General features: G+C 53.4%; 1 protein-coding gene and 1 non-coding gene across 4 annotated transcripts; one reads left to right on the forward strand and one right to left on the reverse strand.

The window, feature by feature from the left end:
* Positions 1 to 3,474: 3,474 nt before the first annotated feature.
* Positions 3,475 to 3,624, reverse strand: LOC116882540. The gene has a single exon (XR_004385661.1). It is a non-coding gene; the product is annotated as a U12 minor spliceosomal RNA (small nuclear RNA).
* Positions 3,625 to 3,927: 303 nt separating this feature from the next.
* Positions 3,928 to 24,600, forward strand: POLDIP3 (DNA polymerase delta interacting protein 3). Of its 3 annotated transcripts, none has more exons than XM_032882844.1 (9): positions 3,928 to 4,072; positions 13,213 to 13,603; positions 14,284 to 14,370; positions 15,587 to 15,682; positions 17,910 to 18,089; positions 18,597 to 18,674; positions 20,796 to 20,925; positions 23,396 to 23,462; positions 24,398 to 24,600. In XM_032882844.1, the coding sequence occupies exons 1-9, from the start codon at positions 4,014 to 4,016 to the stop codon at positions 24,573 to 24,575; spliced, it is 1,266 nt and encodes a 421-aa protein (XP_032738735.1). In that variant the 5' UTR covers positions 3,928 to 4,013; the 3' UTR covers positions 24,576 to 24,600. The 3 variants fall into 3 exon arrangements, with proteins under 3 accessions (XP_032738735.1, XP_032738736.1, XP_032738737.1); XM_032882846.1 differs by lacking the exon at positions 3,928 to 4,072 and adding an exon at positions 4,667 to 4,694; XM_032882845.1 differs by lacking the exon at positions 15,587 to 15,682.
* The last annotated feature ends 530 nt before the right edge of the window (positions 24,601 to 25,130 follow it).

The following is a 25,130-nucleotide window of genomic DNA, read 5'->3' on the forward strand; positions in this document are numbered from 1 at the left end:
GGTAGCCCTCTTCACTCTCTTTTCAGACGATTTTAAAAATTTTTTAAAGATTTTACTTATTTATTTGACAGAGACACAGTGAGAGAGGGAACACACGCAGGGGGAGTGGGAGAGGGAGAAGCAGGCTTCCTGCCAAGCAGGGAGCCCGAAGTGAGGCTCGATCCCCGGACCTCAGGATCATGACCCGAGTGGAAGACAGACACTTAACAACGTAAAAATCTGGGTGCCCTGATTTTATTTTTTTTTTTAAGGAGGCTCCACACCCAGTGTTGGGCTTGAACTCACAAACTTGAGATCAAGAGTTGCGTGCTCTGCCAACTGAGCCAGCCAAGTGCCCCTCAGATGATTTTTTTGAGGCTGGATTCCTGGAGACAGAAAGCCGGGTCAGGGCATGTGGACACTGGGAGTCCAACCTTGATACCCTCCCTTTGTGCCCAGCCCCCTCAGGCCCAGCCTCATTCATATCATCTCGGCAGTGTGAAAAGCTCTCTCCAGCCCTGGGTGGTACAACTCTGTATGTCCCCCATTGTTTTCCCCTCTGGCCAGCCCTGAAAAGCAGGGAGAAATCACTAGCCTCCGTTTCTGCTGGAGAGAACGGCCTTCAGGTTGGAGGTGGGTCCCAAGGTAAGGCAGGCATCAATCTCTCTGTGGGAGGCTGCAAGGGGGATGCTAGCTTCCTTGTTCCTTCATGCACTGTTCCAAAGGCCAGAGACTCGGCTGCAGCTGCCCCAGCACGCCCTCTCCTACTCCTGGGGTGCCCGTGAGAAAGATTTAAGACAGATGCTGGACGGTGTTGTGAGATGGTAAATGCCAAGACAGAAATCAGGCCACAGGGCAGCGTGGGAGTGAGGACTGCTCTCTTTTTAAAGAGACAAGGAAGCTGGCCCTGCTGGGGTAGGTGTTCAAAGTGGGAACAGCAAGTGCAGACGCCTTGCGTTTGGAACAAGCTTGTGGAATTACCTTCCCCAGGGCATTTGCACTTGCTGGTCACTCCCCAGAAACAGATGGAAGAAAGCAGGTCGCTGAGGGGACAGTGGAAATGAGGCTGGAACTGAAGCACACTAGATGTGCTCTAGAGGGAGTGACCAGCAAGTGCAAAGGCCCTGTGGCAGAGACCTGCTGGACATCTCCAGGAATATCGTGAAGGCCAGCGTGGCTGGATTGGGGAAGAGAAGAGGATGGGGAAGTGTGCAAGAAGCTGAGCCTCAGACCAGGGAGTCCCTTTCTCCTCTCCTCTTACCTTCCATTCTGGCCCAGGCCCACATCCCGGAGCAGGGCTGGGACTCCTCAGTGGGCAGGAAAGGGCTTGGCCTGGGAATCCCTTCACACCTACTGTGTGCTGGGGACTGCAGAACACTGGGCTCACATTAGGTCTCCTCATCTGGGTCCCCTCCTAGAGGATGAGAAAACAGGCTTGCGTGTCTGGCTTTGAATGTACACCTGTCTGAGCTTGCAAGGGGCTGTCCCCGAGCTTAGAAGGGCAGGGATCGGACCTGGTCCCTACCCTCTCTCCTAGTCTCATGACTTGCCACCCTTTCAGACCTGACATCCTTTTAAAATAATATTTATAACTGCCTCTTTAGTATCCTGAAGTGGATTCACAGGTAACATCGCCAGCCCACACAGAGAATTTTTAAAAATCAGGGCGCCTAAGTGGCACAGTTGGTTAAGCCCCTGATTCTTGGTTTTGGTTCAGGTCTGATCTCAGGGTTGTGAGATTAAGCCCCGGGTCTGGCTTCATGCTCAGGGCAGTCTGCTTGGGTTCCTCTCCCTCGGGCCCTCCCCCTGCTCTCTCTCTCTCTCAAATAAACAAATCTTTAAACAAAAAATCAACACAAAGCTCCAACTATATTATAAAAGAGCAAGAAAGGAAAGGAATTTATAAAATGATGTCCATTGCAGGGTGTAAATACTGCCCCAAGTCCCCCAGAAGGGGGGTGGCTAGGGGTTTGCCTCACAGCCCCGAATGCAGCCAGATGCCCAGTCTCTGCGGGGAAGCAGGTGGTTTTCCCAAGTGGGGCACGATTCTTGGTCTATTTCCAAAGAAAGCAGGACCAGATCCCTTCAGCTATGGCGCAGCTGTGCTCCTGGCCATTCCTTGTATGTTTACATCTGGCAAAACCGCCCCCGTGTCCATACGAGAAACGAAGCCCCGCCTGGGAGAACTGTAATGGGTCTCTTTCCTCCTGGATCGTCCCAGGCCTGGAATGTCTCAGGCGCAGGCATTGGAGGGCCCCCGCTTGGGGACTGCTCGTCCCCAGTCCCCCAACCTCCACCTGACCAGATTCCGGATCCCTGTCCTTCAGATAACCAGACACCACCCTGCAAAACTTTACACCCTCCGACATGCCTCCAGGGCAGGGCCACTCGGCTGGCAGCTGATGTCAGTTAACGACCTTACTGAACTGGCTTTAAAAATAACCTTTAAGTCACTTTATTACAGTTCACATAAGGGGTGACAGGGACTTAAATCCTGCGGTCCTCCACCCCCTCCCTTGTTCCTCTGCACCTGCGCTCCTCGGTCCAGCACGGGGAGGGTTGCAGTCCCAGCGTCCCCCACCCCGCACTTCCAGGGAGGAAGTGAGGACCGAGGGAGGGATTAGCGGCCCCTTGTACAGCTGAGAAGAGGAGGGCCAGCCAGCACCCGATCGCGGCGGCGGCGCAGGAGGGACTTGGCTTCCCTTCCTCCGACTGGTGCCCAACCCCGACCCGCTGGCTTGACCACCTCTTGCCCACAGAGCTCCCGATGCGAGTTTTATGTGTGTTCTGTCAACAGTACATGAACGCCCCTGGCATCGGTGCACTTAGAAATAAATAACAACTCGACAGAGTACAGTATATGCTCTTTGTTGTTCTAAAGACGTTGCGTGTATTTTTTTTTTTTTTTTTCAACCGATTGATGCAACAGACATGTATTGAACACCTAGCTCGTGCCGAGCTTGTTGCTGGGGTCCTGGGGCTGCGTCGTGGAAAAGGCTTCTGCGTCTGGAAGGTTTTAACGATCGGCCCGTTTAACCCTCGCAGCGGCCTGTCATCTGCCCCGCTGTGTAGATCGGGAAGACCGAAGCGCAGAGAGGTGAGACGATTCGCTCGGGAAAGTGCTGCCGCCGAGAAGGGCAGCTCCTGGGACGGGACGTCTCACCTCATGAGCCACAAAGTGAGCACCTACTGGGTGCCGCGGGCCCCCCCGCAAATAAACAGCTGGCCAGACACCAGGCAGCTTCAGAGAACTGGGGAAAACGGCCAATCTAAGGTTCATGAACCGTGCGTGAAAACGGATCTTGCCTGATCAAAAATGAAACGCGCGCATAAGTTGAGAAGAGCAGGAAAACGCTAGGTGTTGGGACAAGCAGCCGCGGGCCCCACAAGGAAATCGCAGACGTCTTGCGCCGCCAAAAAACCCCAACAAAACTACAAGTTACCGAACACCAAGCTGCTCCGACCTCTCTGCTTTTTCAATATTAAAAGGGGGGACGGGCAGATCGCATCACCCAGGCATCCCGCAAAGTAGGCGGGTCACCTTAGGGGCAACCTTTACCCGCTCAAAAATTCGTCTCACATTAGCAGTGAGGATTCGGGCGTCACCCCGAATCGTTATTTTCCTTACTCATAAGTTTAAGGCATAAAGTCGCACACGTGTTACTCGCTGGGTAACGAATTCCATTCTCATTAGCCCTACGGTGAGCCTCAGAGTGCACCATTGAACGAAGAGCCCAGTTCCTTTCCAGTTTATCTTATTCATTTAGTTCATTGTTTCTGTCCCTTTCCATTTTATTTGTTCGCCGGGGAGAACCACCAGCGGTAGGGACTCCGACTACGGTATGCAGATAATCAGCTGGTGTCGCAAAGGCTCACGGAAGTTCCCCGCCCCTTCCGGTTTTTGCCCGGTGTGAGCTGTCGCGAGAGTTCATCCGCCGTACGCCGGAAGCAGCTAGTTGCTCCGTAGCGGCCGAAGGGGCGGGCTCGAGGGCCGAGGGAGTCTAAGCTGCTCGCGGGTCGCTCGGCGGTGCAAGATGGCGGACATCTCCCTGGACGAGCTCATCCGGAAGCGCGGGGCTGCGACGAAGGGGCGGTGAGTGGCCTTTTCTCCCTCCGGTGCTCAGGGCCAGTAGCCTAGCGGGGCTCGGGGCCGGGAGGGAGCGGCCCGGGAGCGACGCGGAGCGCCGTCTGCGCCCGCCCCCTGCCGCAGCCGCGCTCCTCATTGGCCCTGCCCGGCCGCCGCCGCGGGCCCGGCCGCTCGGCGGTCCACAGTGGTTGGAAGCGCCGTCGCTCGGGGGAGAACGGCGAGGCCGCTGGCGGCGGCGGCGGCGGCGGCGGCGGCGAGGCTGGGGCTCCCCATTCGTGGGAGCGGCCCGGGCGGGGGGAGGGGTTGGCCCCCGGGGGGAGGGGTCCAGAAGGTCTCCCCAGCGCAGCCCTCTCCCCTGCGAAGACTGAGGCGCTCGGGTCTCGCTGCTCCCGGATCTCCGCCGGCCTTAGAGTTAGGACGAGTGAAGTTTAGCGGGGAAGTGACTTGCTCAGACTCTGTTACCGCCGAAGCTGAGACCCAGACCTTAACTTCAGATCCTGCGTGCGCTTCCCCGCCCCGCCGCCGCCTCTCAACACGCCTCCGTTGCGCGGCGTTTCAAGTTCTCCAAGCGCTTTCACGTAGCTCATGGTCCATCTGCTCTTTTCGTAACGGTACCGGCCAGATGCTGGTATTTTCCCCATTTTGCAGACGGAGAGCTTGAGGCCGGGAAAAGTAGAGTGAGTGACTTGCCCGAGGCCACCAGGTGCTGAGAGTGGGGGCTGGGTGCCGTTTAGGAGCTGGCTGAGTTGGCCTCAGAGGCTGGGGCAGAACAAAACCAAACCCAAACAGGCGGGGGTGGAGGTTAGAGGTCATTGATGGTTGTAGCTCCCAGGGGTCGGAGAAGACTCTTCTGGATCTGAGTGAGGAGATGATTTGCGGTGATGTGCCCCAGATTTCCTCTGGACCTTTAAATACTATTTGTCATTTGCAGCCTTTATGAGCTCTGGTTCACGTGTATGCAGAAGTGTGAAGGCGGCCAGTACTCCAGCGCGCGTTGCACTAGTTCAGGTGTCTTCGTAAGCAGGCTGTAGAGATGTTAGATAGTTTTCTCAGACCTCATTCACTTCGCAGATGTTGACTAATACATCCCCAGTGCCGGGGGGGAGGGGGGTGGCTAGAAAATAGATACTTTCTGTTGCTAACTGGAATGTATCCAGCCCCCCGCAGCCCCCAACCCCACATATCCACTGCACCTGCCTGCTGCCGCATACTTCACCAGCCCCCGCTTCACCTGGCTTCTGGTTCATAACAGGCACACGGGAAGCATTAATTTGCTCAGCCATTCTCCGTGAGTAGTTCTTTCCTAGGTCTCCCCTCTAATAACTGGTGTTCAGTTGGTGCTGCGTCTTCTGGCCACTTCTGAGTCTGTCTGGGTTTCATAGGTTTGCTGCTCGGTGGCTGAATGAACCAGCTTCCCAGGACGTGCTCTTTCTGCGGTCACTCCCCTGGGTTCCCAGCTGCAGGCTGTCTGTACTGTCTGTTGGGTCTGTAGTTTCTTGGCTCCCGTGTGTCCAGAGTCTGATGTTGGGCGTTGGGTGGGGATCTGTGGAATGAATGGGGACTCTGCAACCAGGCAGACGAGGTTCCCTGGTGGGCCTGTTGTTGGGTTTTGTGCCTCCCTGGCAATATGCCTTCTGAGCCGGGCCATTTCCTCATTTGTAGTAGTGGTTCCTGGCAGGTAGTTGAGGAGATGAAGTATGAGAATATAAAAATGTGTATTTTATGATTTATTTTAGATCTTTTTTTTAAGATTTTATTTGACAGAGCTCAGGTAGGCAGAGTGGCAGGCAGAGGGAGAGGGAGAAGCAGGCTCCCCACAGAGCAGGGACCTCCCCTCCCCCACCTCTCAATGCGACCTCTCAATGCTGGGCTCCATCCCAGGACCCTGGGGTCATGACCTGAGCCAAAGGCAGCTGCTTAACTGACTGAGCCACCCAGGCGCCCCCAAAATATATAATTTAAAGTTTGTACCAGGTAGTAAGTGTTAAGGAAATGATGGCAGTTATCGTGGATCTTTCCTTTAAAGGGGTAGAAGCCTAAGCCCCTCCCCTGATGGGGGCCAGTAGGTACCTCGCCCTGGAAAGTGAAACTAGGAAGTTTGGATTCCCTTCTCTTGCTTTCCATGTGATTTTTTTTTTTTTTTTAAGATTTATTTGAGAGACAGTGAAATTTGTTTGAGAGACACACAAGAGCGGGGAGGGTCAGAGGGCGACAGGCAGACACCCTGCTAAACTGGGAGCCCAATGCGGATCTTGATCCCAGGACCCTGAGATCATGACCTGAGCGAAAGGCAAATGCTTAACCCACTGAGCCTCCCAGGCGCTCCTCCATATGATCTTATGCAAGTTATCTAACTATTCCCTACCACTCTCATTTATAAAATGTAGATATAATGTTTATTTTGTTAGTTGATTGTTAGGACTAAGTGAGTTAATATATCTAAAGAATTTCAGAAGTATCTGATGGTTCTAAGTGTCCAGTAGTTGTTAGCTCTCATCATCATTATTGAAGGATTGTAAATAAGTGACATTCGAATTTTCTGTGAGAGGATGTGAGAATATTGCCTTGCTGTTACCTGGAGACCGGATGGGAGGAATGTGCAGAGACTCTGCGTGCTAGTTTGGCCTGTGCGCTGTGTTTGGATTAAACCTGGTGGAAACTTCATTTTTATTTTACTTGCACAGCCAGTGAAAACTACATCCAAGTCAAGAGCTGAAAGGTTGGGGCGCCTGGGTGGTTCTGTTGTGAAGCGTCTGCCTCCGGCTCAGGTCATGATCCAGAGTCCTGGGATCAAGATCCGCATTGGGCTCCCTGCTCAGCAGGAAGCCTGCTTCTCCCTCCCCTACTCCCCCCTGCTTGTGTTCCTTCTCTTGCTGTCTCTGTCTCTCTCTGTCAAATGAATAATCTTTTTTTTTTTTAAGATTTTATTTATTTGACAGAGAGAGAGCTCAAGTAGGCAGAGAGAGAAAGGAGGAAACAGGCTCCCCACTGAGCAGAGAGCCCAATGCAGGGTTCGATCCCAGGACTCTGGGATCATGACCCAGAAGGCAGAGGCTTTAACCCCCTGAGCCACCTAGGCGCCCCATAAATAAATAATCTTAAAAAACAAACAACTGAAAGGTCTAAGCTGATCTCCGTGAACAGCTTTCCTTTCCTACAGTAAGCCTGTTTCATCTAACATGCTTCCTGGAAGAACTTTCCCCTTCCTGGGAGCCATGGAATGGCATTGCATAGAGGTCCCAGGAAGAACATTGTGCTTGGTCATTTAAGTAGAACCAGCGATGATCTCCAAAAACTTTCTTCCTGTTCGGGAAAATAGCAGAAGAACCTGTGGCAGTGTGAATAACGCGTTTCCCTGCCGGTCACGGAATTGCTTGTTCTCTAGGTAGCTGTTCTGTGTTCATCGTGCCTTGTAAGTCAAGAAAGGGTCGTTGTCATTATGATTACGTTGTCATTATGATTACCCCAGTTAATCGTCAAAAGATTTCTGCGATTAATGTGAAGACAGAGAAGCGGAGAGTTTTGAGTGACACATCACTCAGCAGGTGAGACGCTGTCCTTCCTAGGGCCTAGCATGGCTCTGGAGACCCAAGACCTATGGATGAGTCTCCCCAGGACAGCACGGGGTATCAGCTGCGGTGAGGGCCTGTTTTTTGTTTTGTTTTGTTTTAAGATTTTTATTTATTCATTTATTTGAGAGAGAGAGAGAGAGAGAGAGAGAATGAGAGGGGAGAAGGTCACAGGGAGAAGCAGACTCCGCATGGAGCTGGGAGCCCGATGCGGGACTGGATCCTGGGACTCCAGGATCATGACCTGAGCAGAAGGCAGTTGCTTAACCAACTGAGCCACTCAGGCGCCCTGTGGGCCTGTTCTTGTCAGGTGTTTTTCCTGAAGCTGCAAGTGTACTGCTGGTCAGGGTTGCAGAGTCGCCCAGTCTGGTTTGATTTGTTGAGTTCTCAGAAGATTGCTGTCTGTCGTCCACTGCCACCTCCTAGTTAGCGAAGGCTCATCTGAGGTGGCAGGCAGCCTTGATGGGAAGTTCGGACGTTGACTGTGGTGGGGTTGAGCTCCTCTGGCCCCGCCGCCCTGTCTGGGGAGTCCTTGGAGCCGTGCGGAAGGGGGTTGGTCAGCTTTTCAGTTCAGGCCAGAGCTCTGGTCCTGGTACTCATTGCTTGTTTCCTTGTTGAAATAAAACAAAGGAAATGTAGACCTAAAATAAAAAGAAGGAAAATTAATTGTTACGTAACTTGGAGGGGAAGAAATAGAAATAGGATTTAAAACAAAACACCTGCACAAGACTTTCTTGCAGGGTAAGGGGATGGTGTCTTGTTTCTCTGTGTCTGTGAAGCCCCTAATCCAGGATCAACTCGCCGTAATAGAATTAAACTGTTTTCTCCTTGTAAAGATGACCTCAGCACACGTAACTAACTCAGAGACCCCGTGGATTAAAATCCACTTTATAATAATAATCCGGGGTCCCCCACCCTCAAGGCCCTGAATCCTTCGGAGTACACAGCTGTCCAGAGCCAGCTCTGGGTGGAGTCTGGAGGAGAGTGCTAGGTTCTGGTGGGGGCCCTGGAAGCGGGGCGGGGGTGCATTGTGTCCATGTGGCCAGGTGGGGCACCGCAGAGCCTCGCTCCAAACCTCCCCCACCCCTCTCCCCGACATTGACTGAGGCCCCAAGTGCAGAATGTGTTTTGGGAACGTCAGATAGCGTGTGCAGTGGGAGGTGAGGCTGCAGGCAGAAGCTGGGGCCAGACCAGAGGCTCTGCTGAGGGGCTGGGCTTTGTTAGGGAGCCCTCAGCAGTTCTTGGAGCAGGAGGGGAACACCACGAACTCTGTTTTGGAGACCCACTCCTAGCAGGAGTGTTTATTTGAAACATTCCTGATGACTAATGCCTGCCTTGTACCCAGTGCTGCTGCCTGCTGGGATGAATAGGCCTCTTTTCGTGCAAGAGGAGGAGCAGTGATGATTAAAAGCCCGAACACTGAAGCCCCTGAAGCTGGTCATGAAAGGAGCTGAAGGGGTTGGCGGAACCAGCGAACTGAATGGCTCAGATTGCCGGGAAGTAGCTTCCTCACGCTCCTGCGTCCCCAGCCACGTCCCCTCCCTGCCCCAGATGGCCCTCTTGTGCCCCTCAGAGAGAAAAGACCAGCACAAGGCCCTGGGCCATGTTCTGGGACCTGATTGGGCACGCTGGGCCGTCCTGGGTGTGTGCGCGCTCCCCCTCTGGTCCCCAGAGCCTGTGCCATGGCCCGGGAGTCCTAAGCTGTTCTTAGCCTGGGGACAGCACACCCCCTCTTTAACTCTTTAAGTTCTGGTCGTCACTTTTGCCCCGTACTGCGTTTATTGGTGCTCAAACTGGATGCGGGCAAATCTGGTTGGACCTCTCGTCCGTTGAATGTGTGTAACAGCCTCATTCTCGCAGCTGGGAGGATGAAAGAAGGATGGCGGGGCAGGGACAGGGGGTGTAGGATCCCTACACTTAGCAGGTGCTCAGGACCCGAAAGCTCTTTGAGCCTTTTTTTCATCTGCCTGGTGCAGGGTTGCCCCAGGCGAGGAGATGCAGCAGCAGCCCCCGCCCCCCCCCCCCCCCCCCCCGCAAGAGGCTCCTCACCCTGCAGGAGATGTGGCCTTGGAGACACATCCTTTGATTCCGCACAGTAAGAGCCTCTGCGGCAGTTGTGTCCCGGGTTCAGCTGCCCAGGGAGGGCGCCCTGGACTGTGGAAGTGCCAAGGGAGAAGGTGGGGAACACTCTTGAGGGCAGGGGGCGCAGGGCGGGGGCGCCCATCAGGGCTTCGAGGGCCAGGAGACTGCACACTGTGGCCTGCGGGGGGCATCGTTCGCATGATCTGTGGCATGCTCTGCTCGTCCCATGCCCTCTCCCAGCCGGGCGGTGTCTGGTTGTGTGTGGTGTCCCTGGAGACCTCGGTCCTTCCTCTCCTGGAGTAGGTGTCTTCCTGTCGCGCTCTTTTGGTGACTTGATTTCCCAGCCCAAGGCCTCTGGCTTCAGAGTGGGAAGTGAACAGTTTTATCCGGAGGACTTTCCGCGAACCCTGACTTTGTCAGGATCTGGACAGTAAATGTTGATTAAAATCCTTTTCCCCATTTTACGAGTGGGCTCTCAGTGGTAGCTCCTGGTGTGAACTGAGAGCCTGTTGCATTTCTTCGATGGGCATCATCAACGGGTGTAGGGAGCTGAAAGCATTAAAAAAAACCTATGGGTTTAATTTTTTTTTTTAATTTTTATTTTATTAGGAAGTTCGTGTGCCCTCCACGAATTCCCGCAGCCCCTCAAGTAGCTGTAGGCATCAGCGATGCTACGAAGCATAGCCCCACTATTGTCAAGGCCTTGCAGACCATGAAACTGAGGCTGGGCCACTCCGGGGGCGGATGGGTGCTGTCTGCACACGCGCCAATTTCCCTCTCCCTATTTGTGCTTAGTGAACTCCCTAAACACCCCATTCCTTTTGGCCTTTTTTTTTTTTTTTTTTTAAACCCACTCCTGTGCAGGAGAAAACAGGACAGGGACCAGCAAGTAGGGCGGCCCCTACCTTAAACCTAATCTGACCAATTCTGTAAATAACCCTTTCCCTCTCTCTTCCATCTAGTTCTTGTGTAGACCCCCTGGAAAGTATTTAAATCCTAAAGTAATATTCCATTTCTCAAAGAGAAATGGAGTGCGCATCACTGCCTTAGGCGATCTGCAGCGGGTGTTTCCGCTGGTCAAAGGATAACAAGGTGAAGGCCCATGTTGCCTTTCCTGGTCCCTTGGGTGTGCTCCTGCGGTTGGCACAGGAGCTGGAGGACAGTCTCCCTCCAGTCAGGGGGAACGGCGAGGTACTTGGAGCGCCCTCTGAGTTGCCCAGTGCGCAGGAGGGCCCTGGGGGGGCCCCCGGACACAGATGTGGGAAACCGTATAGGAACTTGTTTGTTCAGTCGAGCTTTGCCTTCTGACACCAGGTCAGAGATTCTGAACGCTTCTGTCATCCACGATCACCTGTGGAGTCAAAATGCAGATCCTCAGCCCTGACTTGAGATTCAGCTGCAGGTGGGGCGTGGACAGCCGTGTTTTTAAGCAGTTCCACTGGAGTTTCTAATGCCTAGCCAGCGTTCAGCACCACTTAAAAGCACTGTCCCCATTCTCCCCCTTCCCAGTCCAGTGGGGAGGAGAAAACAAGCAGATGTAGTTGTAGGCACAAAGGAGGCTTGTCCTAGAAGAATTAGGGAGGGAGGGTTTCCCTAAGAGGAGGTGTTGCCTTGGGAGCAGGAGTCCCCCAGGTCAGGGCCCCCGCTGTGCGAGCAGTGGCGAGGCTGGGGTGGTGCTGGGGTGGTGTGGTGGGCAGGTGAGGTGAGGGAGCAGCCTGCGGACCCCAGGAAGGCCTCTCAGGATTTACCTGGAATGGTCTTTGCTTTTCTCGCAAGCCACTAAAGGACCAGCAGAGGAGCCCCACAAGCAAATAGGGCCTATTTAATGGAGTGTTGTTGTTTTTTTTTAATTAAGATTTTATTTATTTATTTGACAGAGATCGCAAGTAGGCAGAGAGGCAGGCCCAGAGAGAAAGGAGGAAGCAGGCAGGCTCCCTGCTGAGCAGAGAGCTCGAGGACTCTGAGATCATGACCCGAGTCGAAGGCAGAGGCTTTAACCCACTGAGCCACCCAGGCACCCCTGTTTAATGGAGTTTAGTTCATTTCCAATCTTAACAGTTTCTGAATTTGACATTCTTCTTGTTGGTAATGTGCTAAATGCAAAGGTGGTTTTATCCCTGATCCATGGCACACTGTTCCTAAAACTCGTGAGAGTTTCCCGAGTTCATGCGTAGTAGGAGCATCTTATGTTCTAATGAGGTGACGCCTGATGGGCCCCGGGGATAGCTTCAGGATGGGGGCTGGTTGCCAGAAAGACCTTGGCATCATTAGTAGGAACTTGGAGCCCTACCCCACTCCTCACCCCCAAACCACCAGGGAGGGGAGAGGGGCTGGAAATTGAGTCAGTCATCAATGGCCAGTGATTCAGACAACCTTGCCTACATAAAACGCCCCCGTACCATGGAATTCAGGGGAGCTTCTGGGTTGGTGAGCACAGCTATGTGCCGGGAGGGTGGTATACCCAGAGAGGATGTGGAAACTCACACCCCTCGCCCCTCCCCCTGTACCTTATGCCTCTCTTCCATTTGACTCTGAATTGTAGCCTTTATAATAGACTGATAATAATAAGTATACTGTTTCGGCTGTGTTCTGTGAGCCATTCTAGCAAATTCTTGAACTTGAGGAGAGGATGTGTATCCCCTCGATTTTAGCTAGTCTGTCAAAAGTATGGGAAGCCCAGGACTTGGAACTGGCATCTGAAATGCGGGGACTCCCGTGGGATAGCCTGTAGCCTATGGGGTGTGCGCGGACTCTGGGTAGGTAGTGTCAGAATTGAGTGGTAGGACACCCAGTTGGTGTCCAGAGAGTTCGAGAACAGTTGATGTGGGGGAAACACCTACATGTTTGGTGTTTGGAAACAATCGAGACAGTGACTGGTTTTCTTTTCTACCAAGTCCTTGTGCCTTCAGTCTGTCTGTGGGCTTGCTCCTGCTCCCAACCCCTGGGCGGGGGGCAGGGGGCATCTGCTGGCACTGGAGGCCTGGGCTGCCCGGGGAGGCTGGGCACCCTTCGTTAATCATTTTTTCTCCAAGCTTGTTCATCCCACCTCACAGGGCGCTGACTGAGACACGGCTGGGGAAGCGCTTTGGAAACGGACGTTGCTCTTCAGGGGTATGGGGTTAGGATATTTGGGGGATGTGCTTTTTTTCTTTTTTCTTTTTTCTTTTTTCTTTTTTTTTTTTTTTGGCTAGCATGATTTGTAGGTTATTGTCCCTAATGGTGTCTCAGAATACTTGGTCTGGGGAGCAAAACCGTCTTACCTAAGTGATAGAAACCACCAGGAGGCCCTTCTTCCTAGTTTTCTTTGCAAGGCAAAGTCAAAGGCCATAAACCAGGAAAGAAGTTTCAGCGTAGATTTAATTGTTTCCTGAGACAGCGAGCAGATGTCTGGGTTCTCCAGCGACTGCCCCCTGCTCCCAGGATGATGACAGCCCTGCTCCCAGGGGCTACTGCTGAGGACCCAGATCCGCTTCATACCCCCTCTGTTGCTTGCAGTCTGCATGCCAGGCCGGGAGTCGGAGGTGTCCGGTCGCGTGTGGGGGTCCAGCAGAGCCTCCTCAGCCCGCCAGCCCGCGCCGCCGCCTTCCAGCAGAGGTTTGACGCCCGGCAGAAGATTGGCCTCTCGGACGCCAGGCTCAAGCTGGGAGTCAAGGATGCCCGGGAAAAGCTTTTGCAGAAAGACGCTCGGTTCCGGATCAAAGGGAAAGTGCAGGATGCCAGAGAGATGCTGAACTCGCGCAAGCAGCAGAGCACGGCGCCCCCGAGGCCCCGCCAGGTGGCCGATGCCCGCGAGAAGATCAGCTTGAAGCGCAGTTCCCCAGCCACCTTCCTGAGCCCACCCGTCGGGGCGGTGACCCCCGCCCTGAAGCTCACCAAAACCATCCAGGTGGGTGCGGCTCTTGCCATACGTTCCTGGGGAGCCAGGAACAACTGTGGGCTCAGGCAGGGGGCGGGGGCCGAGTATTGGGGCCGAATGACCGTTCTCCCAGGTGTTTGTACAGTAACTGTATGAGGGAGGCAAGGATTTAATCTGGTTCTGCAGTCGCTGACTTGTGCAGTGAGCGAGCGATGCAGGGAAGGCGGGGAAAGGACGAGACGCTCGTGGGGCGCGTGCTGTGTGGCGGGCACTTCACACATAGGACCGAATTTCTCTCTCACCACGACTCTGGGACCATTCCCGCAGTTTTGTAAACGGCTCTCCCTCTCGGGATGTGGGTCTTTGTGCCCAGAGTTAACACAGCCGTCGGTGGGAGGCCCAAGGGAGGAGCCTAGGCAGACCCAGCCCCTCGTCCGGCGCGCTGGCCGCTTGCACAGCTGCAGACGGAATGGAAACAGTATTTAATGTTCTCAGTGACTTCGGGAACAGGAGCAGCAGCAGCTACGAACACTCACTGAGCCAGGCTCCTGGAGCAAGACGACGCGGTGCCCTGCTTTGGGCACGAGGCTCGCTGGAGGTTACCACAGGCCGCAGCTGAGTGGCACCGTATTTCAAGTGCTGTGATTCCTTTCTCATGGAGAACTCGTGTGGCCCCCCGGGGATGAATTACGGTCTCTCTGTGTTTCTAGGTTCCCCAGCAGAAGGCCGTGGCGCCGCTCCACGCCCATCCTGCTGGAATGAGAATCAACGTCGTCAATAACCACCCGGCCAAACAGGTGGGAGAGCGAGAGCGCGTGTGCGTGGCCGTGAGTGTGTGCCGTAGTGCGTGCATGGGTGTTCTTTGAGGAGCTCCGCTGGGTGGATTCGCTGTGGCCTGGCCCGAGGTTCCCAGTGTGAAGAATTGGAGGGATTACGTTTGGCTTTTGGCAGTTTGAGTTTTACTTACTCTTACTTTTATTTTTTCAAAGATTTATTTATTATAGAGAATGTGTGCAAGGGATGGGGAGGGGCAGAAAGAGAGGGAGGGAGAGAACCCAAGCAGAGTCCCTGCCAGGCATGGAGCCCATGGCCCTGAGATCACAACCTGAGCCGAAACCATGAGTCGGACGCTCAGCTGACCGCACCCCCCGGGAGACCCTGCAGTGCATGAGTCGTTGTTGTAGTTGTTTTTAAACTTCTTACAGTGGCGAGGGGTGGGTGGGTATATAATGGGCAGAGAGGCAAATTGAAAGTCTTCTATTTTTTATTATTAAAGTAGCATGTGCAAAAAATTAGTATGTACTTAATACATACTTAATATAGAGCATTTGCAAAATAGAGAAAGATTACACAGGAAGAAAGAGTTCTGGTGCTTCTGCTCTCCAAAGCCAACAGCTGTTGAAATTCTGCCCTGGCTCCTTCCTGTTTCTTCTGTTTTTTATTTTTAGGCGTCATTGCTGTCTAGTTACTGCCTCGCTGTAGTTGTGTGTTTGCTGTTAACATTATTATCCAGTTTTGTGTCCTCCCGTTTTCACTTTACAACACAAGTACATCTGTGATTCACATTACTCTAAACATTTTAAATAATTGCATAATCCATTGAGTTGGTGTTCCGGTTTACTTAAGCCGTCTTTCTCTAATTCTCACGGTTAGAAATCCTTCTGTGAGCATCTTTGTGCCTAAAGCTCTTTCTGGGGTTTGGATTTCTATCTGTAGGCCAGACTGCCAAGGATGGACTTTCTAAACTAAGGTAATAAACACATGTTCTAGGTGGTTCTAGGTGTTGCCTGCTGTGGAAAGATAATTCTCACATACCTGGAGGTTGAAGCACTTTTGCTGGGCCCCTGTGGGTGGAGATCCGGCCTGTGAGGATTGGACGCCCAGGCCAGTCTCCCCCGGGCCCCCCCTGTGCCTGCTTCTTCCTCCAACTGGCTCCATGTCTCTTCCTGTTCTTGTTCCAAATGTCATTTCAGGACCTGCAGGCCTCATTAGCTTTTCTTTCTTTCTTCTCAGAATTTATATGATTTGGAGGAAGATGATGACTCTGTAGCTCCCATTCCTAGTAAACAGATGAAATTTGCAGCTTCTGGCAGCTTTCTCCACCACGTGGTAAGGCGTTTACATTTTTCCTGTGCGCTCCGTGTGTATGATCAGTGGATGGGAGTGGTGGTGGAGAATGGGCCCTTTCAGTTCAGAAATGTTTCTTCTTGCGGGTCTTAAGGTTTTTAGAACTGATGCAGTCCCTGGTTTACAGATGCAGAGAGCAGGGTGTCCAGTGCTGTGCCGGCGGCCCCACGGCTGGTGGGGTGCAGAGCGGCACCTTCCGCTTGCTGTTTCCCTGCAGGGAAAATGGGAGATCCCTGAGGATGGCATCGTGTTTTCCTTTGTGGCAGGACATTCTGCATGTTCCCCTTCCCTCTGTGGTCAGCACCTCTGGCCATGTTTTCTTTTGTTTGTTCTACAATTTTATTTGTTTGACAGAGCCACAGAGCATAAGTGGAGGGAATGGCAGAGGGAGAAGCAGGCTCTGCACTGAGCAGGGAGCCAACACGGGGCTTGATCTCAGGACCCTGGGATCATGACCTGAGCTGAAGGCAGATGCTTAACCATCTGGGCCACCCAGGTGCCCCTTTAGCCAAATTCTGGTTTGTTTTTTTTTTAAGATTTTATTTATTTATTCGACAGAGAGAGATCACAAGTAGGCAGAGAGACAGACAGAGGGGTGGGGGAAGCAGGCTCCCCGCTGAGCAGAGAGTCCGATGTGGGATTTGGTCCCAGGACCCTGGGATCATGACCCGAGCTGAAGGCAGAGGCTTAACCCACGAGCAACCAGGCGCCTGTTCAGCTGCATTCTTGACACCAGGTTCCCTCAGTTGGTGTGTTAGCAGGAATAAGCTGTACTTGGCCTGTGCACTCCACCGGGTGCATCCTGCACGCGGGCGAGCTTGCTAGACTAGGCTGCTGGGCGGATCCCACGTAGAGAAGGAATGAGAGTAGTATCTGGGACCGTTAGGGTGGCCAGCAGCAGTGGGTATAGCCCATGTCAGGGACGGCAGCCTGGGGGCACCCAAGCCAAGCTTGGCCTTTGGCCTTCAGAGACCCGAAGACTCCATTTTTGCCGCTGCATTGAGCGTATGGAGCAATTTCGTGGTTGCCGCTGAAGTTCTTAGAGTGCTGTGCGAGGCTGAATTGTGCTGACTTGTTACTAGGAGCTGGGCTTTTGCACTGGTTGAACTGCTCAGGTCCGCTGCCCAGGGAGTGGTCAGCAGGCTCAGGTCCTGGCTCACCCTCCTTGGAAGAATGGGGTGTCTATGTTAACTAGGATTCCCCTTCCCTCCCGCCCGGTAAGGTGGGTGCTGTTATTAGTCCCATTTTACAGGCGAGGGATCAGGCCCAGAGAGATGAAAATATGTTCAGTATCATCCAGCGTATAAATAGCAGATCTAGGAGTCAAGCTTCTGCAGTTGGCCTCGCAGGTCAGGTGTGTCGTACCATACTGGCCATCGGTAATCAGAAAGCGGCTTGAGAAGTGTGGGGTCTAGCACAAGGAGGACATTTCGTTTGATTCGGAGAAGCCAGTGAATCACCCCGGCCCCGGGCTCTGCCTCTGGCGGCTGCGTCCGACTACGTCTGGCCCTTCCTCCTGAGCCTGTAGCTGGCCGCGCGGGCTTAAAGCAGCAAGGCCACCTGCCGCTTCTGCCTCATACATCTTTTTCCTCAGACTCATTCCTAGCAAGGAGTTTCCTAGTTTATGTTTCCAAGGGACCACATCCCCAGTTAGGGGGAGCAGGGGAGGGAGGGAACGGTATCTGCTGGTCTGCACGACTGCCAGCGTGTGCCTCACGGTCTGGGAGCCGATTGGGCCGGGGCTGCCCATGGTGCCTCTGCGTATAGAAACAGGGACCGAGAAGTTGGGAGTCTGGACCTTCTAAAGAGTGGGTTCCTCTGCCAGGCCAGCTCAGAGCTGATGGTCGGCCAGTTTTGATAGGAATGTATCTGGGAGCAAACTTGACTCTAAGCTTTTGGCCTTGTCATTAGCTCCAAATTGCAGAACTTCATAAAATTTCCATGGTCTGGGTAGGCCTGTGGCTGCATGGAAGTGTCTCACCAGGGGCTTCCTGCACTGGAGGGAGGCTTCTGTAAGCACGTGGGCAGACTGTGTTTCTCCCCTCCCGCCCCTTCCCTGGGGGAAGTCACTGGCAGCCTTTCTTGGCTCCAGATCTCTGATGGGGTTGGGGAGCTGGGAGCCCCTGGGGGTGAGGGTTGTCAGCTCCGTAGTGCTTCTCTCTTGTCTTCTTCTCTAGCTTCTCAGATTCCTGTCTGCCCGTTTGTCTAGGCCGGACTGAGCAGTTCCAAGTTCTCCGTGTCCAAGGCCCTCCCTCTCACCAAAGTGGTCCAGAATGACGCGTACACAGCTCCGGCCCTCCCCTCCTCTGTTCGAACAAAAGCCTTGACCAGCATGTCCCGGACACTCGTGAACAAGGAGGAGCCCCCGAAGGAGCTGCCGCCCACCGAGGTGAGGGAAAGGCAAGGAGAGGGAGCGAGTGCACCCGTCGGGAGGCAGCCTGTGCTGGGGGGGGCCGCGTGGTGTGCGTACCCTGTCGAGCCCTCACAGCACCTCCGTGAGGTAGGCGTTGCCACCTCCATTTTACAAAAGAGCAAAGCAAGCCTCAGTGAGCCCTGCCCTTGGCGTGCTTGCGGGAAACTGGGGGAAACGGAGCTGCAGACGGAGCAGCCTTTATGCTAGAACAGAGGCCTGCCCGGAGGAGAGCTGCTGGGAGCACTGGGGAGAGAGCATCTGTCTATGCTGGGCTGGTCAGAAAGGCTCTGAGGAGGAAGGGTCACCTGAGCTGGGTGGGTCGTGACACATGACTAGCGCATCCTGAGTATCGTGGTGGGGGCATGACTGTGACAGGCTCTCTGGGGGGCTTTCCTCTGGGCCTTCCTGGTCACTTGCCGGGCGGATGTGCCACAGCTGAGCGCACAGCCGTTCTCTGATTCTGGTCACTGTCTTGTCTGGCAGCCTGTCCTCAGCCCCTTGGAAGGTACCAAGATGACCGTCAACAATCTGCACCCTCGAGTCACTGAGGAAGACATTGTGGTGAGTACCGCGTCCCGCTGGGGCTCTAGCTCTCAAACCGCGTCTGTGTCCAGGGCCCCCAAGACCACCGCCAGTTCACTAATTCCCCGAGACTCACGGGACTCCTCAGAGAGTGCTGTCAGGGCTAAGGTTTATTTCAGGATACAGAGCAAATTCTGCAAAGGGGAAGGCTCGCGGTGCAGAGGCCGGGGGAATCCAGGTGCAAGTTTCTAGATTCCTCCCCGAGTGGAGTCACACAGAATGCACTTTATTTCCCCAGCAACGAACTGTGATGCGTGAAACCGGGGAGCTCAGAGCAGACTCAGCGCCCAGGGTCTTTACCTGCAGCTAGTCGTGTAGGCTCGCTCTGCCCCTGCACATCAGCATTCCGGACTCCCAGGGCGAAAGCAGGTGTTCAGCGTAAACCACATTGTTTGCATAGATTAAGCTCAGTGAGTCACTTTTATCAGTTAGGGCGGTGGGAACCCTCCCCAATTCCAACTCCTGACACCGGCCAAGATCCGGCCTTGGAAGCAGGTCTTTCAAAAGCGAGCAGCTGGGCTGGCGGTGGGAACTCTGTGCTTCACAGCGTCGGCACCAGAGCCGGTGCAGGGTGCTGGATGGGGCCTCAATGGGATCCTCTAGTTCACAGCCTTCTGGTTATTTTCCTGTGAGTCTTTGGAACTTGTGCCTCCTCTAGGGGTTTTCATGATGATTCCAGAGTAAAAGGTATGAGATAGATTGGGGTTATGTGGTGGTTGGCCCCCCTGGATTGCCCTGGTCTGTCCTGTCCTGTCCCGCCCTTAGTCATGGGCAGAGCCTAAACCTGGCAAGGAGAGGGCCTGATGCAGCCAGGACTTCTCTTCCCGCTTCTTTTCATTTAGGCACCAAAAAACCCCCACTATTAATTCGAAAGTCCAGTTGCCCTTTGAACTCTGAATTGTCAGGTCCCAGGAGGAAGCACCCGGACTCCGGGCTCTCTGCAGCGGAGTTTCAAGTGCTGTAACAGCCCGTAATGGCCACCACGTGTGACAGGGGTTTTGAGTGTGAAACACGAGTGCCGTGTGATAGCTTTGAGAAGTGAGCAGGCTCACCAGCGAATGACAAGTTAACAGAGAGTTGAAACAGATCTTCTTCCTGGTTATAAAAGTAGTGATAGCTGCTGTTTATTGAGCATATGTTATGTGGCAGGGACTTTGTGGGCAGGATCTTTGAAAATACGGAGTAGTGGGACCTGCCGGCCTGTGGTGGTCGCCGCCCCGCGTGAAAGGCAGCAACACCCGCCCTCCCTTCTTTGCCCCCACGGGTGATGTCTGGAGAACAGCAGTGGTGAAATTGGGATCGCACTTAGTTTTCGGTTTCCCTCTCTTAGTTTTGGTATTTGACATTTTCCACTTTATCATGAAAAACAAATCATTTCAGTGACCCCTTCGGAAAGCTTTTCTGTGTTCATGACAGCGTTGAGAAGGGAGTCGCAGGTGAAGCCGTGGCGTGGGTGCCGGCTGGCCTCCGCGGTCTGTCTCCATGTTGTCTTCCTTTTCTGCACCCCCCACGCCCCCTGTAAGAGGAGGCGGAGGCGTCAGGGGACATGATGACGGGAGTGACACATGCATACAGAGCACTGCCCTAAAAGTGCCTGCATTTGAGCTTTCAGCAGCCCTGGGGAGAGGGCGAGCTCATTCCTTTTCTTTTTTTCTGAAGAGAAGATGTCAGTGAAGTTAGATAATTGGCAGGTTCTGTGGTGACCTGTTGACCACGGCTTCTGATGAGCCTGCACATTCCTTTTCATGACGGGGCCCTCAGAGAAACTCTGTAACTCCTATCCCAGTTGAGAATGTAGGTGCTGCAGCAGGAAGAAATAGGGGTGCCTTCCTGAAGGACACAGGGACTCTAGGGCTTATAAGCCCAGACCTGTTTCTGGCTGCCAGCTCGGCTCATCCTCTCATCTGGTCCCATATCGGGAGGCCTGCAGATGTCCCAGGGACACCACCTAAAAGGGTGCCTCCCGAAGTCCTGGGCGCTGGGCGGATTCAGCTGGAGTGCGGCCGGCCGCCATCTGCCCCAGAGCTCTGGAGTGAGTGACTGGCAGGCAGGAGGACGGCCCCGGATTCTCGGCAACCCTAATCCTCCTGTTGTTTGCAGGAGCTTTTTTGTGTATGTGGAGCCCTCAAGAGGGCTCGCCTGGTCCATCCTGGGGTAGCAGAGGTGGTCTTTGTGAAGAAGGACGATGCCATTACTGCATACAAGAAGTATAACAACAGGTGTTTGGATGGTAAGTCGGGGAGGGAGCAGCCCTGCCGCTCACTGCTCCCTCTCGGGGGGCAGCCTTCAGAGCGAGCCTTCCTCTGGGATGGCTGGGAGGACTCCGGGCACGCTCAGCCCTCTGGACAGAAGGTTTCCTGGGCACCAAGAACAGACAGGGCCCTGGGTTTTCACACAACCCTAGGACTTTGGTCTAGTGAGCCTAGGAACACCATTTCTCCATGGATGGTTCTCTTACGAGGTCTTGCTGGGGAAGCCAGAAGTCCAAGCCTCCTCTTCGAGATGTTGGTCTGATGTGCTAGGACACAGCTTCCTCAGACGCCGGCAGCCTTGTGTCAGTGGTTAACTCCTGGGTGGGCGCTGCTCCTAGGGGCAAGCTCCTGGTTTTCCTGAGCCCACAGTCCCGTTGTTTATCTCAGGACCACCTGTGGAGCGAAACTGCCTGCCATGGCCCTGTTGTCCGCTGACTAGTTCTTTCTGTGTTTACTGAGTACCCTTGTGGACCAGGGTCATGTGCTCGAGAGGCAGACGCTGGTGGGACACTGTGGTTGTATTTCCCTGTTGGTGAATGATGTTGGGTGTCTCTGCTTGTGCGGAGTCACCATTTGTATCTCTTGGAGAAGTGTCTTTTTGGACTCTTTAATTGAGTTTAAATGAATTCTTTAAAGAATTCTTGGGGCGCCTGGGTGGCTCAGTGGGTTGGGCCGCTGCCTTAGGCTCGGGTCATGATCCCAGGGTCCTGGGATGGAGCGCCGCATCGGGCTCTCCGCACAGCGGGGAGCCTGCTTCCCTTCCTCTCTCTGCCTGCCTCTCTGCCTACTTGTGATCTCTGTCTGTCAAATAAATAAATAAATAAAATCTTTAAAAAAAAAAAAATTCTTTATATATGACTTCTTCTCCTACCAGATAACTGATTTGCCAGTATTTTCTCCCATCCTGTAGGTTGTCTCCCCCTCTTCTTCTTGCTCTGTGCATTCACAGCTGTGTACTGTTGTCTAAGCAGTGCCTTAGCTGTGTCCCATAAGTTTTGGTGTACTGTGTCTTTATTTTCATTCATCTCAAAGTATTGTCTGAATTCCCTTGTGATTCTTATTTGACCCGTTAGTTACTTAGAATTGTTTTAATTTCCATGTATTTGTGACTTTGCCGGATTTCCTTCTGTCCCATGAGTGTTGAAGGAGAATCTGCATGTATTTTGCAGATGTCTGGTAGGTCTAGTCAGTTTGTAATGTTACTGGAATCTTCTCTCTCCTTGTTGGTCTTCGGCCTGCTTCTGGCCGTTCCTGAAAGGGAAGGGCCACCAGCTATGCTCGTCTACTTCTTCCGGTTGTGTTTTGCTTTGTGTACTTGAGGGTCTGATGTTAGCCGTATACGTGTTTGTATGTGTTAGTTGTAGATAAGTTTATCATCGCTTTCTTTCCTGGTGCATTGACCCTTTCATCATCTCAAAATGACCTTTTTTGTCTCGGGGCACCGGGGTGGCTCAGTCAGTTAAGCCTCCGACTTTTGGTTTCGGCTCAAGTCATGATCTCAGGCCCTGGGATCAGGCTCGTTGAGCTCCAGGCTCTGTGTAGAGTCTGCTTATGATTCTTACTCGCTCTCCTTCCTGCCCCTTTCTACTCACTTGTGTGAATATTTCTAATGTGACCATTTAGGTCCTTTAAAGACTGTTTCACCATATATATGTGTATATATATATTTTAAGATTTTATGTACTTGAAAGAGGGAGAGAGTATGAGAGACAGAGCACGAGGCGGGGGAGGGTCAGAGGGAGACGCAGGCCCCACACTGAGCAGGGAGCCTGATGAGAGGCTCAATCCCAGGACTCTGGCATCATGACCTGAGCCAGAAGCAGATGCTTAACTGATTGAGCCACCCAGATCTCCCATTTTTCACTATATTTTTTAGTTGCTACCCTAATGGTTGCTCAAGAATTCACAGTATATGTTGTAGCTTACCAGAATCTGTTTCAGATAAATACTAAATTAATTCCAGTGAGGTGTCAGAAACGTTACCCTATATGGCTCTGTTCCCTCTCCCCACTTTGTGGCGCTGGGATGACCACACTTCTCATAGCGGGTAGAGTAGCTCCACCGGCAGGACCTGGAGCTGTCAGTCCTTCACAGACCAAGTGGAATCCCACATGTTCACTTTCCAGTTCTTTTTTCACTTAGTTTCATTGCATAAACCTTTTCCTTCACTACCTCATGAACAAGCTTAGGCAGAGTCACATGCGTTCAGGCTCTCCCGTCCCGCAGCTCTCCTCTGCTGCTCGAGGGGAGAAGGGAGGTCTGTTTCCACTTTGCTGTTTGGTGCCGTCCTTGCTGAGGTTTCGTGGACCTCACACCTGGGGTTCCCCGTCGCCCATCGTGGAGCCAGAGCTGCCAGCAGCAGGGGCCCCGGTGAGGGAGGTGGAACCCTCGTCCTTTTGTCCGGAGCCGAAGTCTCATCGCAGAGCCTTTTCTTTTCTGGTTTTTCAGGGCAACCCATGAAGTGCAACCTTCACATGAATGGAAACGTCATCACCTCAGACCAGCCCATCCTGCTGTAAGTCCCACAGGCAGCGGTGCTGGGGGCGGGTGGAACTTTTCTCCTGGTTTACTCTGTGCGAGTCTCTTCCTGCTGCGGAGTAACATGCCTGTGTCCGTGCTTTTCCTCTCTTCCGCGTCCTCTGCGCTGATGGCAGCTGGGCCGTCGGGGTGCTGGATGGTGTAAGAGTGACCGTACCGCAGGGTTGCTGCAGGGGCCTGCCCCTCGGGGGCTGGTGTTCTCAGTTTTAGAATTTAGAAAGGCCTGAGAAGAGAGGGGAGAGGAGGCCAGTTGCGTCTTTGTTCCACTGTGAGTTCCATCCAAGTGAATGGAAAATGCCACCTCCTCGCCCCGGACTCTGATGGAGACAGTACCCACTGGTGGCCCTTGTTTTATGCGTTTTTTGGAGGCTGGCATGCATGAGTAGATGGGCAGGACATCCTTTTATAGACGAGAAGACAAAACCTCAGGAAGATACCAGATTTGCCAAGGTTGGTGGTGCAGACTTAGAAATTTAGAAAGACCAGAATTTGAACCTCAGATATTGAACTGTATGATTTGGACAAGTGTTTTAAGCTGCACCCCAGGAATAAGTTGTATTCTGGAAAATGTGGATTTTATGACCAATTAAGTTTGGGAGCCATTAGGCTAATAAGCAAGAGTGAAGCCGATTTCTTGACTTCCAGACTTCTCCAAATATGTAATAAGCTGGTGTGGGTGTGACCGTCTCTGGAGGGCATACAGCATTTCCTGAGTTAAAGCCTCAGATCACCAGGGGCTGCATTTCAGTTTTTCATCTGTAAATTAAAAAATGATAGATTTGCTATAAAATGTCATGAGATCAGGAGGTACAGAAAGCATTGTGTTCAGCACCTAGCTTTCCTAACAGACTTAGTAAATGGTGGGTTCCCTCCCTGTCTGAGGGAAAACTGACAAGGATTTTGACTCTGCAGACGGCTGAGCGATAGCCCCTCGGTGAAGAAGGAGAGTGAGCTGCCTCGCAGGGTGAATTCTACCGCCGCCTCTAACCCTCCAGCCGAAGTGGACCCTGACACCATCCTCAAAGCGCTCTTCAAGTCTTCGGGGGCCTCTGTGACTACACAGCCCACAGAATTCAAAATCAAACTTTGAGCGAGGGCGCAGGGGGGTGGGGTCGGGCGGGGCGGGCAGCCAGAAGCAGGGGCAGAGGAGGGTGGCTGTTTCCTAAAGCAAAGCCTGTGACCAATGGGCCGTCGGACTGGAGGCCCCTGAGCGTGGGACGGGTCGCCGGGGGTAGAGCGCTTCCTCACCGGACGGGACCCACCTTTCTGTGTTGTGTTCTCCCCTGTGCCCTTCTGTACGTTAACGTTTGCCGTAGTCTGTTTCTTCTCCTTCCACCTCATCACTGAGGTAGGCCCGTGTTGCCCGGTATCCCTGTCCCTCGTCTCAGCCCCACACTGATGTATCTGAAAATGGTACCGTGAGTTGTCTGGAAGGCTTTCTGGTGGCCCCGTGGAGTGCAGGGCCGGGGCCTCTCTGAAGGACACATTTTTCTCCAGGAGGCGACGAGTTGCCTCCCCTTTCTCTTTTTTAAGCTTTCAAAGTGGAGAGTGGGAGCCCCTGCTCCCCCCGCAGGGCAGCCAGGTCCGCTTGAGAGCTGTGAGCTGTGCCACTCGCCTGCCTGGTCATTGTGTGTGGCCTGGGCGG

This window comes from Lontra canadensis, unplaced genomic scaffold (assembly GCF_010015895.1).
Source record: "Lontra canadensis isolate GAN:19392208 unplaced genomic scaffold, GSC_riverotter_1.0 scaffold84, whole genome shotgun sequence".
NCBI classification, from domain to species: domain Eukaryota; kingdom Metazoa; phylum Chordata; class Mammalia; order Carnivora; family Mustelidae; genus Lontra; species Lontra canadensis.

What these genes read in the sequence shown, in the direction of transcription:
- POLDIP3 (XM_032882844.1), top strand. Translation starts at nt 4,014, where the DNA reads ATGGCGGACATCTCCCTGGACGAGCTCATCCGGAAGCGCGGGGCTGCG. An exon ending in AGGAGCTGCCGCCCACCGAG is followed by an intron (nt 18,090 to 18,596) that starts GTGAGGGAAAGG and finishes CTTGTCTGGCAG; the next exon opens with CCTGTCCTCAGCCCCTTGGA. An exon ending in TAACAACAGGTGTTTGGATG is followed by an intron (nt 20,926 to 23,395) that starts GTAAGTCGGGGA and finishes CTGGTTTTTCAG; the next exon opens with GGCAACCCATGAAGTGCAAC.